The sequence below is a fragment of the Mesoplodon densirostris genome, chromosome 2 (genome assembly GCF_025265405.1).
Source record: "Mesoplodon densirostris isolate mMesDen1 chromosome 2, mMesDen1 primary haplotype, whole genome shotgun sequence".
Classification (NCBI taxonomy): domain Eukaryota; kingdom Metazoa; phylum Chordata; class Mammalia; order Artiodactyla; family Ziphiidae; genus Mesoplodon; species Mesoplodon densirostris.
In genome coordinates this window covers 20,770,291-20,784,216 of record NC_082662.1, presented here as the reverse complement: position 1 = coordinate 20,784,216, position 13,926 = coordinate 20,770,291, and the positions used below count along the sequence as shown (strand labels likewise).

At 40.3% G+C, this 13,926-nt stretch overlaps 2 protein-coding genes across 3 annotated transcripts in view; one reads left to right on the top strand and one right to left on the bottom strand.

The window, feature by feature from the left end:
- TMEM50A (transmembrane protein 50A) overlaps nt 1–7,346 on the bottom strand; it is a 22,618-nt gene extending 15,272 nt beyond the window's left edge. Inside the window, exons 1-4 of one of the 2 annotated variants that reach the window (XM_060089178.1) lie at nt 7,262–7,346; nt 5,494–5,599; nt 3,653–3,765; nt 1,178–1,245 (exon numbers count right to left, since the gene is read on the bottom strand). In XM_060089178.1, coding sequence (XP_059945161.1) covers nt 1,178–1,245; nt 3,653–3,765; nt 5,494–5,586 — 274 coding nt within the window. In that variant the 5' untranslated portion in view covers nt 5,587–5,599; nt 7,262–7,346. Of the gene's footprint in view, nt 1–1,177; nt 1,246–3,652; nt 3,766–5,493; nt 5,600–6,675; nt 6,780–7,261 lie in introns of those variants that run through there. The other variant, XM_060089177.1, reaches the window with a different exon arrangement.
- The window catches only part of LOC132502605 (uncharacterized), a 21,325-nt gene continuing 14,295 nt past the window's right edge, over nt 6,897–13,926 (top strand). The window contains exons 1-5 of the mRNA XM_060118587.1: nt 6,897–7,596; nt 7,808–7,841; nt 8,270–8,592; nt 9,817–9,966; nt 13,803–13,857. Of these exons, the coding sequence (XP_059974570.1) occupies nt 6,897–7,596; nt 7,808–7,841; nt 8,270–8,513 (978 nt within the window). The 3' untranslated portion in view covers nt 8,514–8,592; nt 9,817–9,966; nt 13,803–13,857. The remainder of the gene's footprint in view (nt 7,597–7,807; nt 7,842–8,269; nt 8,593–9,816; nt 9,967–13,802; nt 13,858–13,926) is intronic.

Sequence of the window (13,926 nt, the reverse complement as noted above, 5' to 3'; positions counted from 1 at the left end):
ATTATTACCAACACTAACTCTAACATTCATCTCTTTGTTTAGAGTTTACAAGGTTGTGGTACATCGGTATTTCTGTATCTCTTCTACTTAAGTTGATCTACAAAGAGAGTGAACCAAAGGCGAGTCTGAAAGCATAGACCAGAGCTGACTACTGCAGTTTCTCCTGTTTCATTAGGGAAAGAAAAAAAGTCACCTGAAATTTGCCTATATCCAGGTTTATTTTTGTATGGATATAATATTTTAAGTTTACCATTTAAACTGCCCAATAAATATCTGTCCCCTCAAATCTTTGACTAAATTGGACCCTATAGGAAGCTGTGCTACACATATCCTGTATTCTGCCTACCTTGGGTACATGGCCATGGTGTTCAGGGGATATGAGTTCCTTAGTTGAGCAGGGCAGGCCTGGGTGAAACTAAGCACTAAAATTCTATTATTCTATTCAGTTTTGCAAGATTAAGAGTTGCACAACAAAAATGAATGCACCTACTACTGAACTGTCTACTTAAAAATAGTTAAGATGGTAAATTTTATGTTGTGTATTTTAAAACACACCAAAAAACTATGACCCTAAGCTATTTCAAAATGCTAATTCAATCAAGTAAGGTTGGCAAAAAAGGGAAGAAAATAATTTATATGGTATAGCTTCTTTAAAAAAATTAATTAATCAATTAATTAACTTGGCTGCGCTGGGTCTTAGTTGCGGCATGTGGAATCTTCATTGCTGTGTGTGGGATCTTTGTTGCAACATGCAGGATCTTTAGTTGCAGCATGTGGGCTCTAGTTCCCTGACCAGGGATCCAACCCAGGCCCCCTGCATTGGGAGCACAAAGTCTTAACCACTGGACCATCAGGGAAGTCCCGGTACAGCCTCATGTAGCAGAAATTCTATTTTGCACACGTATTCTTTATTATATACTGTTCTTTACTGTACTCTGTATACATTTATATCCACATATTATTGCACAGGGTTATATATTCAAAACTGTGCATATATTTAAAAATACTATTCGGCAATCTTTGATCAAATGTGACTTTTACCTTAGGCCTTGGAACCTATAACCTCTCCTTGGAACCTATAACCTATCTCTGATCTGAAGGAGTCAGACAAGTGGCCCTTCCATGTATAATTCTCATTTTAAGGGTGTATAGTAAGATGTTGTTTGCACCTATTTACCTGTTTGACCCAGGCAACCTTCACTGTAACTATCACCTCGCACTTGTCCATTCGATACTGCATTAATCCTGTGTGAATACAATAAAACCAAGAGATCAGGGTCTCTGACTCTTAAAAGGAAATTATCCATGACATCAAATTACCAGGTACAATAAGCTAGAGTTCTGCAAATTTAAGGTAAGTCTTCATAAGTGTTGAGTAATGCATTTATACACCTTAGGCAGGTCCCCTCAACCAGATATCCTGTAAAGCAGTGGCCATAGTCCCCAGACCAGCAGAATCAGCATCACCTGGGAATTCTTTAGAAAGAAAATTCCCTGGCTCCACCCCAAGTTTATTGAAGCAGAAACTCTGGGTATGGGCCCCAGCAATCTGAATTTTAACAAAGCCTTCAGGTGATTCTGATGCTTGTTAAAATCTGAGAGTGAAATTCTCAAAATTATATCTTGCTAAGATTGGAAGGATCTTTAGCTTGGTCCTATCTCGTTTTCCATTTGTACACATCAGACATACTCAACATGAAGAGATGCAAGTGGTAAAATCTTGTTTTTTCAATCCCTGTTACACGTTCCAGACATAAGAAGTCTTTTGCTGACTTTCACAGAATACTACATTGAGATAGCCTTGTTTTCTTTAGAAGTATCCTCTGCAAATTTTAAAATATCATGGGAAACTGTTCACAAGACATCAAGTTAAGAAGTTAGAAAACTATATATGTGTGTATGTGTGTATGTGTGTGTGTGTATCTCCATTTAACTGTGTGTGAGTGTCTACTGCTAGAAAGACACAGGGGCTGTGTCTATCTTATTTCTCACTTTTAGTCTCAGTGCCTAGCACAGGGATTGAGTAGGTACTGAATACATTAACCTTAATTTTTTCACCACAACATAAAGTCTTATTCATTCAAATCTAAGTTTTAAAAAGAATGATCAAAATACTCTCAATTATTTTCAGTGATCTCTTGTAAGTTATTTGGTACATAAAACAAATACATTTTAAAACAAGTTTCATATTTTTAAACAATGCAGATGTTCTTGGGCTAGTGGCTATTGGCTCTTCTTTTTCCTTCCTGAGCCACCTGAATACACTTCACAGCTCTCTGTGGGACAGCCATGACCTTGCCTCGTCAGTCTTCACCACTAGGCACATTCTCGAATGAACAACCCCTTTTGTTCTCTGGTATTACCAGTTTTATACATATCTCAAACTTATAGAAAAGTCCCAAGTATAGTTCAAATAAATTTGTTTTCCTGAAACATTTGAAACTTGCCAACATGATGACCCATAACCCCAGAAATTTGTATATATTTCCTATAAATGAGACAGTTCTACTGAACAATACAACCATCAAGATCGGGAAATTAACAATGATCCATTCCCATTAGCTAACCATCAGACCTCATCCAAGTTCCCCGGTTGTCCCAATAATGCTCTAAATAGTAAAAGGATCCGGTCCAGAACCATGAGGGACATTTTGTTCTCCTGTCTCTTTAGTCTCCTCGGTCTGGACAGTTTCGCAGTCTTCTCTGGCTTTTATGACCTTGACCCTTTACTCCAGCCATGCTGGTCCCCTTGCCATACAGCCTTTGTGCTTGCTCTTCCGTCTGTCTGGAATGATCCTCTCTTACGTATATCCATGATCAGGTCCTTCACTTCTTCAAATCTGTACTTAAAAATCACCTTCCAGTAAGGCCTTCCTTGACTCTATTTAAAATTTCTGCACCCTCTGCTGACATCTCATATCCCCCACTCTGCTTTTTCTCTCTAACACTTATCATTATCTTACATGTTATGTATTTAATTTATTTCTCTTTAGTTACAATCTGCCTCACTCATTAAGGTATAAATTCCATAAAGGCATGGATTTTCCTGTTTTATATACTGTATTTACTGTACCTAGAGCAGAGCCTGGGAGTATAAAAGCTTAATAAATATTTGTTGGGTGAATGAATAAACAAACTCTTAGACAAAGTATATGGTTTCTGACGTGAAAGTAAAGTTATCAACACTGGCAACCTAGAAATAAAAGGATAGCTGAGAGAAGCTGGGAGACAGAAGTGGGAGAGGAGAGGTGGAAGGAAGAAAAGAAGCCTCCTGCTTTTCTTCATCAGTCCTTCTCTATGACTTGACTTGTTTTGTTGTTGTTGTTGCGGTACGTGGGCCTCTCACTGTTGTGGCCTCTCCCGTTGCGGAGCACAGGCTCCGTACGCGTAGGCTCAGCGGCCATGGCTCATGGGCCCAGCCGCTCCGCGGCATGTGGGATCTTCCCGGACCGGGGCACGAACCCGTGTCCCCTGCATCGGCAGGCAGACTCTCAACCACTGCGCCACCAGGGAAGCCCTATGATTTGACTTTTAAACCATGTCCCGTATGTTAATTTGGTAACACTTAAAAAATTTAACTCTACTCAACTGTATGTAAAACATTTTTCTTTTGTGACAATCTGTAAGTCATGTCTCTAACAATGACACTTACATTAGGAAGGCTATGGTTGCTATAACACCACAGGCATGGTAGGAGTGGTTGAACTCATCCATGCTGGGATAAATGACAGCTGCATCTATGATAATCCACCAGCCTGTAAAAAACTAAAACAAACAAACCATAAAAATGAGAAATTACAGTTATTTCATATCTTACTGGATAAAAAGAAAGCAAGGAATCTTGCTTTCCAGCAAAGAAAGGAATCAAGCAAAGAATCTAAGTGAACAGATCCCTTCTAATAAAGTCCAAAATTTTCTTAAATGTTCCAGCAGTTTCTTGCATATAATTAGTATATGGCTTAATATCTGATGAAAGATTAGATACCCTAAAGTCCCACAGCAATTATTATTTATTAACACTTCTTTTCTAAGTCTACTTCAGTCATTATTTTATGTTGTCATATTAAAGTCTGTAATCTAATTTTGTGAACTAAAAGTTACAATATTTCATGGTAGGAGAAAGGAAAAAAGTGATTCAGACTCCAGCTGACAGGAGGAGTGGCCTGTTGCCGATATATTATAAGCCTCCAGGAAGATATTATTGAAAATGAAAAAAAAAGTATTCAAAATAATATAGGGAATAATTATCGTTGATAAATTTTAGCTAGCCTCTTGGTGTTGTGAAATAAACAACGGCTATGCAGTACTGCTTTCCCTTTTGATGAATTATAGTGCAGTCTACAGATGGTTTCAGAGATTATGCTAAATTCAATTTAAATACCAAATTATAATTTATTTTAATTGCATTTGGTTCTGGACACTATCAAGGGCAAACATATAATGAAAAAACATTAAAACTGCACAAATATTTTTTATCACCTGAGCAGAAACTTACAATAAGATGACATTAAGCAAATACTGACAAGTAGCTTAGAAGGTTTGGAAATTAACCCCCTTCTCTATCCCCACTTGCAACCCTGACCTAGTTCGCTCTCAGAATTGCCATCTTCAGGGAATCATTTTAAAATAACTATTTTAGGCTAATCAAATTATTTTTATCAGGTTACAGACAGATCCATACTCCATTAATGACTTTTTTATTAGCTAGTGCAAATACTCTTTCACTGTTTTTTTTTCACTCTTAGCTCAATGTATTCAAGATATTTTCTTCATAGACTAAAATTCAAGCTTTTTTTTTTTTAAGAGCAGAATTTCTACAGTAGTTTTCTATTTTAACATTACTTTGGAAAAATATAGGATAATTATTTTTCATAGATTATAACTGTCAGAGACTAGGCAAAGAGGACATATTGAAACTTAGAGTTTTGTTTGTTTAAAATTTACTGTTTAGAGCATATGACAACATTAGAGGACAAAACAAATATCAGATACCTTGAAGGATCTGTAATGTAAATAAGAATTTTATACTATAAATTACTTCTAAGCAATATATTTTTATGAGTTCTTTCTTTCTATTTTCTAATGAGATTGAGAAGAAAGTTAACGCTGGATCATGGAGAAATGCAATCATATCTCTTGAATGGTTTTGACCTGATTGTTTCTTAAACACTTCTTAGTAATTTAATGTACTCAGTAAGAGGAAGCATAATCCATGCTATGAGTAAGTGTATAAAATATACTGTCTTACTATACAATTTTTTTCATGCAGTTAAAGTAAAATAATCTAATCAAATTTCAAGCCATAATGTCAACTCTTTAAATGGAATAACTAAACCCTCCCATAAATAAAACAAAATATCAACATTTATTTTAAAAAATTCAGTAGCAAAGATAAAATAAATAGCACTTACTTAAAGACATCACACAGAGCTTTAAATACATAAAAACAAACACACCAAAATAATGAAGGCCCAAATTATCAAGGACACTTACTAGGATACCAGCAGCAATGGAAGCAATAGTATTGCGCTTTTCCCCCCAATCAATGCATTCTGAGCATCTCAAGCCTTCTAGAAATCCAGACATTTTTTTCAGGTCACTTGAAAAAACAAACAAACAAACAAAACCAACTAAAGTACTTCTATTGACTTGCTTCAAACCTGACTTATGTTTCTAGAAAATAATTAACAGTTTAGGAATAATTTAATAAAAGTGAAGTTACAAATACTTTATCTGGCTACATATACTTCAGAATATTTGATTTAGCTTTTGATGAATTTCCACATAACTTTGGAAAACAAAATGTGGACTCATTTAAGTTTTTTTTTTAATTTAAAAGATGGTTTTGGTATATTTTAAGCAATGTAAACAAAAGTGGGCAACCCAATATTCAAAAAATTTTACACTGATTATTAATTTTAATTCCAAACTAAGTTATTATGTGACTTAGATATTTACAGTCCAGCAGCACTAGCATAGCAGAGACAAGTGATAAAACTTTAGTTCTGAGTTAAAGCATGGCCTCAGATGAAAAATATTTCTCTTAGCAATTTACACATTTTGTCATAGAACATGTTTCTTCACACTCAAATTAAGAAATTAAACACTGCACCCGCCTCACGTCCCTTCACTTCATTATTTTTTCCTTCTCCAAGTCTGTCTGTTGGCGTCATTTCTATGTAAAGAACACCCATTTCATTTAGTAAGCTCTATCTGTGACTCTAACATGTTTTCCAGCCAAAAGAAAGTACAAAATTGAAGTCAATATTAATTCAGACCATAAAAAAAGAAAGAAGAAAGAAAAAAAAGAAAGAAAGGAAGAAATTAAAGAAGGAAGGAAAGAAATGAAAGAAAGAAAGAAAACGCACTGCTATATTACCATGGATAAATTACCATAGACGACATTTACATAAAACATTCCTTAGAGCTGGGCCATACAAACCTGGTCTGATACACATCCATAGGATCTCTATTTCAGAATATGAAAAAGCCTGCATTAAGTGTAAATTGTTAATAATCAAGCAAACATCCAAACTCCTACAGTGAATCTTAACCTGTCCACGAAGCTACTCTGTAGCCAGCAACCATGGTTGTTCAAAAACATATCCTAAAAAAGAGCAATGAATTCAGTTGGAAACTCCCTTTTAAAAATTAAATTTAAAACTGTGATTATACCCAGTGCTAATATGCCTTTAGGACAAGTCCAATTTTGAAAATTCACTCGTTTTATTCTTCCCTGGGAGGAACGGCAAGCCAGTATGTTGTTTTCGGTTCACCCCAATGACGCGGCCCCGAATCCGTTTTTCTTTGGTTTATTACCCGCACAACTCGTGCCCAAACTCCGCCCTCCAGATTCTGGGGATCTGAGGTGTAGAGAGTGGCCTGCGACTGGGAAGATGTGGAAACTAGTTCTAGCTCTTGTGGCTCCGCCATCTCCCTCGCCCAGGGAACCAGCCGGCTTACACTCCTTCCGGGGTGTCAGTTTCTGCAGCTCTAAAGTAGGGGGGCATGCTGAGTTTCAGGGATCCTGTGACGTGTCGGGGAGGGCGCTGTCCGGACTGCGGAGGCGGTCGTCCTCTCCCGCCGCCGGCCAGACACGAGTCAGCAGGAAGTGGCCAGCAAGGCACAGCCTGAGCCTGCAGCTTCCCAGAGGGTGGACCCAACGACTCAGGCAGCATCAGCCGGGCAGACACTCCCGGGTCCCGGCCTCATCCAGCCTGCGGCAGTTCCTCCCCTTCCCCCACTCCTGCCTGGCACTTACGTCCAGCCCCGCGCGTGCAGTCGGTCCAGAGCCCGGTGTCGCGCCGCGCCGGGCCGCCGCACTTTCCCAGTTCCAGCCAAGAAAACAAAACAGCCACAGGCCTCCGGATACCCGGATTGAGCAGCACCGCCCCAGGAGCTCGCTTGCGCATGCGGAAAAGGGGCGGAGGGAGCGGCGCGGAGAGAGAGTAGGACTCGCTGAGGGAGGGCCAGAGAGAGCCACGCCTACCGCGCCGACTTCTCTGAGCATGCTCCGGGTGCCGGCTGTGGGGACTTTCCGCAGCGCTGCGTTCGCATGTGTACGTCGGAAGTGGTACTTGGGTCCAGCGTTCCAGGGTAGGTGTGAGAAGTTGCTTTCTCCTAAGCTTTCGAAAGAAGGCGTTTGTTGGGGCTCTGTATCCGTCTTCAGTGAGGTGGTAAAGTTTCTATTGCTGGGGTCGCTCACACAGTTATCTCAGGTATGGGTCCCGTGTGGTGCAAAAGGTAGGTCCGGGTTCGCGGCCCCACAGCACTAATCGGGGTTTTAAAGTCCCGTTTATTTTCTCAGAGCCTGGACCCGTCCTCGCCGTAGCTTCGCCTCCGTGAGTGTCGGGGTCATTCCCGGGAGGGGGGGACCTCCCGGTTCTGGAAGCGGGCTACTTGGGCGACCCAGAGGATCCCGGCGCGGTGACCCTCTTCTGAGACTTGACCTGTTTTTTCCGTTTGCATTAAGGTAGGGTTTCTCACCCTAGGCACTACTGACATTTTGGGCCAGATAATTCTGTTTTTTGGCGGGGAGCAGTCCTGTGCGCTGTAGGGTGTTTATCTGCATCCCCTTCTTTCCCCCAGTGGTGACAACCAAAAATGTCTCCAGATTACCAGACATCCCCTCCCGGGGAAAATCGCTGGGAGATAGGATTAGGTTTAGGAGATACTCTGGGTTTTGGGGAAGTGACCGTTTTCAGAGCCGGCATCAACGATGTCTTAGCTACGTGAACGAACTTGTGGCCGGGCTCGCCCGCTCTTCCAGACGCTCTCGTTCCTGTTCCAGCGTCTCGCTGGAGTCGGTCGTGGTCCAGGAGTCAGAGCCCGCCCGGGAGAAGGCGCAGGTCACGGTCTCGGTCCGGACGGCGCCACCAGAGAAAGTACGGGCGCCACTCGCAGTCTTCCTCGAGGAGCGGGTCGCGATCCTGCAGGAAGTGCCGCTCTCGGGGAAGGTCGTATTACAGAAGGACCTTCTCGAACACGCGGGGGTGAAAGTACTAGGGCTTTGACCCTGTAGTGTACCCGAAAGAACACAGCACTTGGAGGGAGAGATCCAGGAAGAGGTCGCAGAGCAGAACCCCGTTTCCTGTAAGTAAAAAAGGTGGGTGGGTTATTTGTGCTTAAGAGAGGCGCACAGGTTCACCCCTTTTTACATGTAGGGCGACAGTATATGAGTAGGCTAGGGAACCAAGGTTGTTGTGTCATTTAATTTCTTTGATTTCTTTTGATGTATGAAATCTCTGTAGCTTTGGGTTGGGGGCGGTATTATTTTTTTTTTAAATAAATTTATTTATTTTATTATTTTATTTTATTTATTTATTGTTTCTGGCTGCGTTGTGTCCTCGTTGCTGCGCGTGGGCTTTCTCTAGTTCCGTCGAGCTGGAGCTACTCTTCCTTAGGGTGCGCGGGCTTCTCACTACGGTGGCTTCTCTTGTTGCGGAGCATGGGCTCTAGGCGCCCGGGCTTCAGTAGTTGAGGCTCGTGGGCTTTAGAGCACAGGCTCAGTAGTTGTGACACATGGGCTTAGTTGCTCCGTGGCATGTTGGATCTTCGCGGACCAGGGATCGAACCCGTGTCCCCTGCACTGGTAGGTGGATTCTCAACCATTGCACCACCAGAGAGGCCCGTGGGGGCGGTATTATCTGATTAGCAGACAAAACCATACAATCATAATCCATAGCCTATTTTTAAATGGACATCATTCATACCCCTCGAGGTTAAAGATTAATTGTGGCTTTAAATGGCTCAGGGTGGAGGAATCTAGTGCAGGCAGTTCTTAATGGAAACTTTTAAATGTCTATTAATGACAACATTAGTTTACCAGCTCTGAGCAGCTTTTTTTTTTTTTTTTGCGGTGCGCGGGCCTCTCACTGTTGTGGCCTCTCCCGCTGCGGAGCACAGGCTCCAGACGCGCAGGCTCAGCGGCCACAGCTCACGGGCCTAGCCGCTCCGTGGCATGTGGGATCTTCCCGGACCGGGGCACGAACCCGTGTTCCCTGCATCGGCAGGCGGACTCTCAACCACTGCGCCACCAGGGAAGCCCTCTGAGCAGCTTTAACAAATCTTGCCTTCAGCTTTTAATAAGTTAACTAATGACTGCGGGAGGAACGGTATTAATTTTCCTTTCTCTTTTGCGTTTTCTGTCTCCACCCTTTTTTACATTTACTGGCATAACAAGACTGTGGAGTATTTTATAAACATAAGTGAGCATCTTTATCTTGCTTTTATAATAAAGTGCATCCTTAGTTTGTCATTCTTAACCTTTTTGGGGTATGCTATAGAATTAATGAGCGTTTGGTGTTTTCTTTGTAGGTAGAGTGGACCTATTAGAAATAGCAAAAGCAAGCACAGCTAAATCATTAGGAACAGCCAACCTTGACTTCCCATCTGGTCTCAGAACTGTTCCCTGTAGCTAAAGAAAGAAACTGTGGAACAACTGTACCAGATACTGCAAAGTTCAAGGTAAGCCAGATTTATCCAAACAAAACTTTCAGAAAAACTACCATCAGAAAGATTTGATTAACCATTTTTATCTGATTTACCTTAGACTACACTTCTCGGAAAGTCTAGCTAAACCTAATTTGCTAAAGTCAAAATAGCAGATCTGAAAGTACTAGAAGGCTCTCACTCATGAAAATGGGAGAGTCATGAACTTTATTTTTGGTGACCAACCATACTAGATTGCGACTGTCCCTGAAAGTCCCATGTTCCAAGAAATCCCTCCTGGGTAAAAAAAATGCCCTGGTTTTCAGCGGTGAGTGCAAAGGTTAGCAGGGGAGAGGAGGGGCGCAAAACCCATATTATGGCCCCCCGAAAAAGAGGCTGAAGACTACACCTTTTTTATGAATACGATGATAGTCTGCCTTCTGTTAACCACAGATGAATATGGTGATTGTCAGCCTTCCCTTGACCAGTGATATTGGCAACCATTTGTGTGGTTCACATAGTTTATCCATAGTAGCCTTCTCTCAGAGCAACTTAAGTTCTAGTCAGGAGTGTTAACAGTCCGATTAACTGTTTGCTCTGTATGGAGATAGTGCTAGTGTAATTTTTAACTTTGTGAATATTGTGACCATGTTTTCTAAGAGTTCAGATAATGAAAATGAGAGTGAGTTCCATACCAATTCCAGCATGACCCAGACAATACCAAGAAAGAAGACTAAATGGCTATGTTATTTTAATGACAGATGGAAGGACACTTACTACTGGATTAGGGAGGTAAATAATCCAAACAGGGCATACTGCACAATATGGAGAAAAGAATTCGGGGTTGGCCATGGTGGAGAAGGGGATGCGAAGACACATATGGGGACCGAATCCCACAAATCCGGGATGAGACAAGCAAGCACTTTTGAATCAATACAAAGTGTTTTTGTCTCCCAAAAACACACCAGTGCTCAATGGAAAATAGCAGCTGCTGAATTAGCTTGGGAATATCATGAAATGAACATGTGTTGTCCTATTGCTCTCTTGATCGCTCTGTGAAGCTGAGTAAAGTTGCATATCCTGATTCAGAGGTTGCAACTAAAATGTCTTGTGGGTGAACAAAAGGGACGATTTTGATCATGATATGTTGGCCTCTTACAGTATAGAGCTGATCCTGTCAGATCTTACCAGCTTTCTGGTATCATGCTTTCTATGGTATATCAAGTGATGTGTTGAATCATGACAATAAAAAGTGTTCCCCCTAGCTCTCAGGTACCTCAATTTGAAAAATGGAGTTTCAAACTGTCTTCTTGATTTCTATGAAGATTTTAATGAAACCTCAGAAAGTACAAAAGATTGTTGATATCCTGTCCAAATACAAACTAGACTTTGCTCACCTGTCTGCATATTCAGCAGATAGTGCAGATGTAAATTTCAGCAAATTCCATTCAGTCTATAAACTTCTTACCAAAGACAATGAAAATATCTTACCTGCTAAATGTCCTGCACAGCCTGTACACAAGACTGCTAAAAAGGGGTGTGATTTGCTTTCCTGTGACATTGAGGCTTTCATAATGAAGGTTTTGGGTTACTTTTCAGTTTCTTCAAAACATGTAGAAGCACTTAATGAGATTTTTGACTTTGTAGCAATGGAAGGAGAGAGACTCCTTAGACAGATGCCAACAAGATGGCTGTCACTGTTGCCAGCCATAGGAAAGATGTTAAAATGTTGGCCTACTATAGAATCCTATTTTCCAAGTGTGGGAAAAGAAGAATGTCCTCTAATTTGGAAGTACGTTGAAGATGAGAATGGAGAAAAGGATTACAGTACAATAGAAATTTATATGCTTTTTCTCCAGATCTGCTTGATGATCTCTGAAGAGTCCATAAGGAGCCTAGAAAAGGATAAACTGTCTGCACCTGCATTATTTGATACTATGTGTAAATTGTGACAAAAACTCACACAGCGAAAAAATGACTCACTTTTTGGAAAGAAAACTGCTTTAGAACTGAAAAAAATGTCACCAGAAAAGGGCAACCAAATTAAACAGGATTTTCTCAACTTCTTTACTAGAACAATAACTCATTTGGAATCCAATTTTGATTTCACAAGTTCAAATTACCTCTGTGCTTTAAAACCATTTTCCCTGAGAAAGCGAGGTTTAACTTACAAGGACATTCAATGTGCTTCAGAATGTTTAAAAATGATGGACATTTTAGACACGGATAACCTCTATGATGAATTTATAGATGCAAAGGACCTGATTGACAAACAGCTGGTCTACGAAAATAAGCCTGTAGATAAAAAATGGATGGACATCTTTGGAGAGCTAGAAATTAATTCCTGCAAGTCCCAAAACTTGCTGTTGCTAGTAAGTAAAATCCTAAGTATTCCACCCTCAAGTATTTTTATTGAGAGGATATTTAGATTGATGTCATCACATTGGACGGACACCATGAATCAGTGTAATGTGGGTTTGATAAGAGCACAACTGCAAGTCAAAGAGAATTTCACATTTGATGTATTATTCAGTTTTACCACTACATAAAAGAAAAGAAGGATGTCCTAAAGGCAGCAGGCAGTTCAGAGAAGTATAATTGGAAAAGGAAACCAAAGGAGTGAAAAGATCCTGTATCATGAGGCAGAAAGGAACATGCCATTGTTATTTTTTAATAAATATAGCAATGTTTGTTTAATTAATCCTATTGAATTTACATTCTCCTTTAAAAAATTCTTATGTTCTTATGTCTTAAGAATACAGAATAGGGCTTCCCTGGTGGCGCAGTGGTTGAGAGTCCGCCTGCCGATGCAGGGGACACGGGTTCATGCCCCACTCCAGGAAGATCCCACATGCCGCAGAGTGGCTGGGCCCATGAGCCATGGCCGCTGAGCCTGCGCGTCCAGAGCCTGTGCTCTGCAACGGGAGAGGCCACAACAGTGAGAGGCCCGCATACCGCAAAAAAAAAAAAGAATACAGAATAATATAGCCTATAAAATTTAAATATTCAATTGTTTAAAAAAAGTAAATTGCTGTATCAGAGGAGGGTAATGCATAAAGATATTGTTACATATTTCTCATACATTATTTAATTAGTCCTGTTATTGTCACTGTTAACTAGTCCTATTTTTAAATAACATTTATGTAAATGAAGAATAAATTATACAACATGTAAACACCATTCTTTCATATTTTTATATTAAAGTAATGACACTTGTGTATAATTATTATCTATTGTATTATGATGTATATGTGTATGTTTTTGTTTGTTTTAGCTTTGTCCCAGATTGGCTCTCCCTACAATCAGTTCTTTTATCTTTCTTAACTATGGAATTTTGGTCCCTGTTTTAAGTGGATTCTCTTTGGGATTCCCCCCTCCCCTCTCCTGTACCAATTATTCGTGGCTAAAGAGAATCACCAAATAATTACTTTAGGCTGAGGTGGTAAGGAAGGGCCTTTTATGTTGAATTGGGTCTGTTAAAATGGAGACTAAGCCTAAAAATCCCTCAAGCAGACAAAGCCAGTTAAGCCATGTAAGCAAAACTTAATCTAGCTTACTTCATGAATGTTAGCAAAACTAAATTTAGGTTATTTCTTGCAAATGCCTCTGATAACCATACCCAAAATTTAGTATCTTCCTAAAATGGTATAAGATAATCACTTTTAACCAATCCCCTGCCATTTGGAAACCCCCATTGTTTAATAACCAATCCTTGTAAAAGTTAAACAACTTCCTCAATCTCATGTTATAAGCCATCCTATAAACATGCCTTTGAGCTTCAGACTTCAGTCTGAAGTCTCCTAGTTTGTGAACTGTTCTTTTGTGCGCACAATAAACTCTTAACATTTTAATTTGATCTGATTTTTTCACAGTTTCTTGTGTCATAAGTGGGATCTGAAGACTATCCCCTGACAAGCCCTGAGGCTGGTGAGTAACCAGGTGCCAGTACCTAACAAGCCCATTGTGCTCACTGTTTTCTCATTGACCATGGAGTTC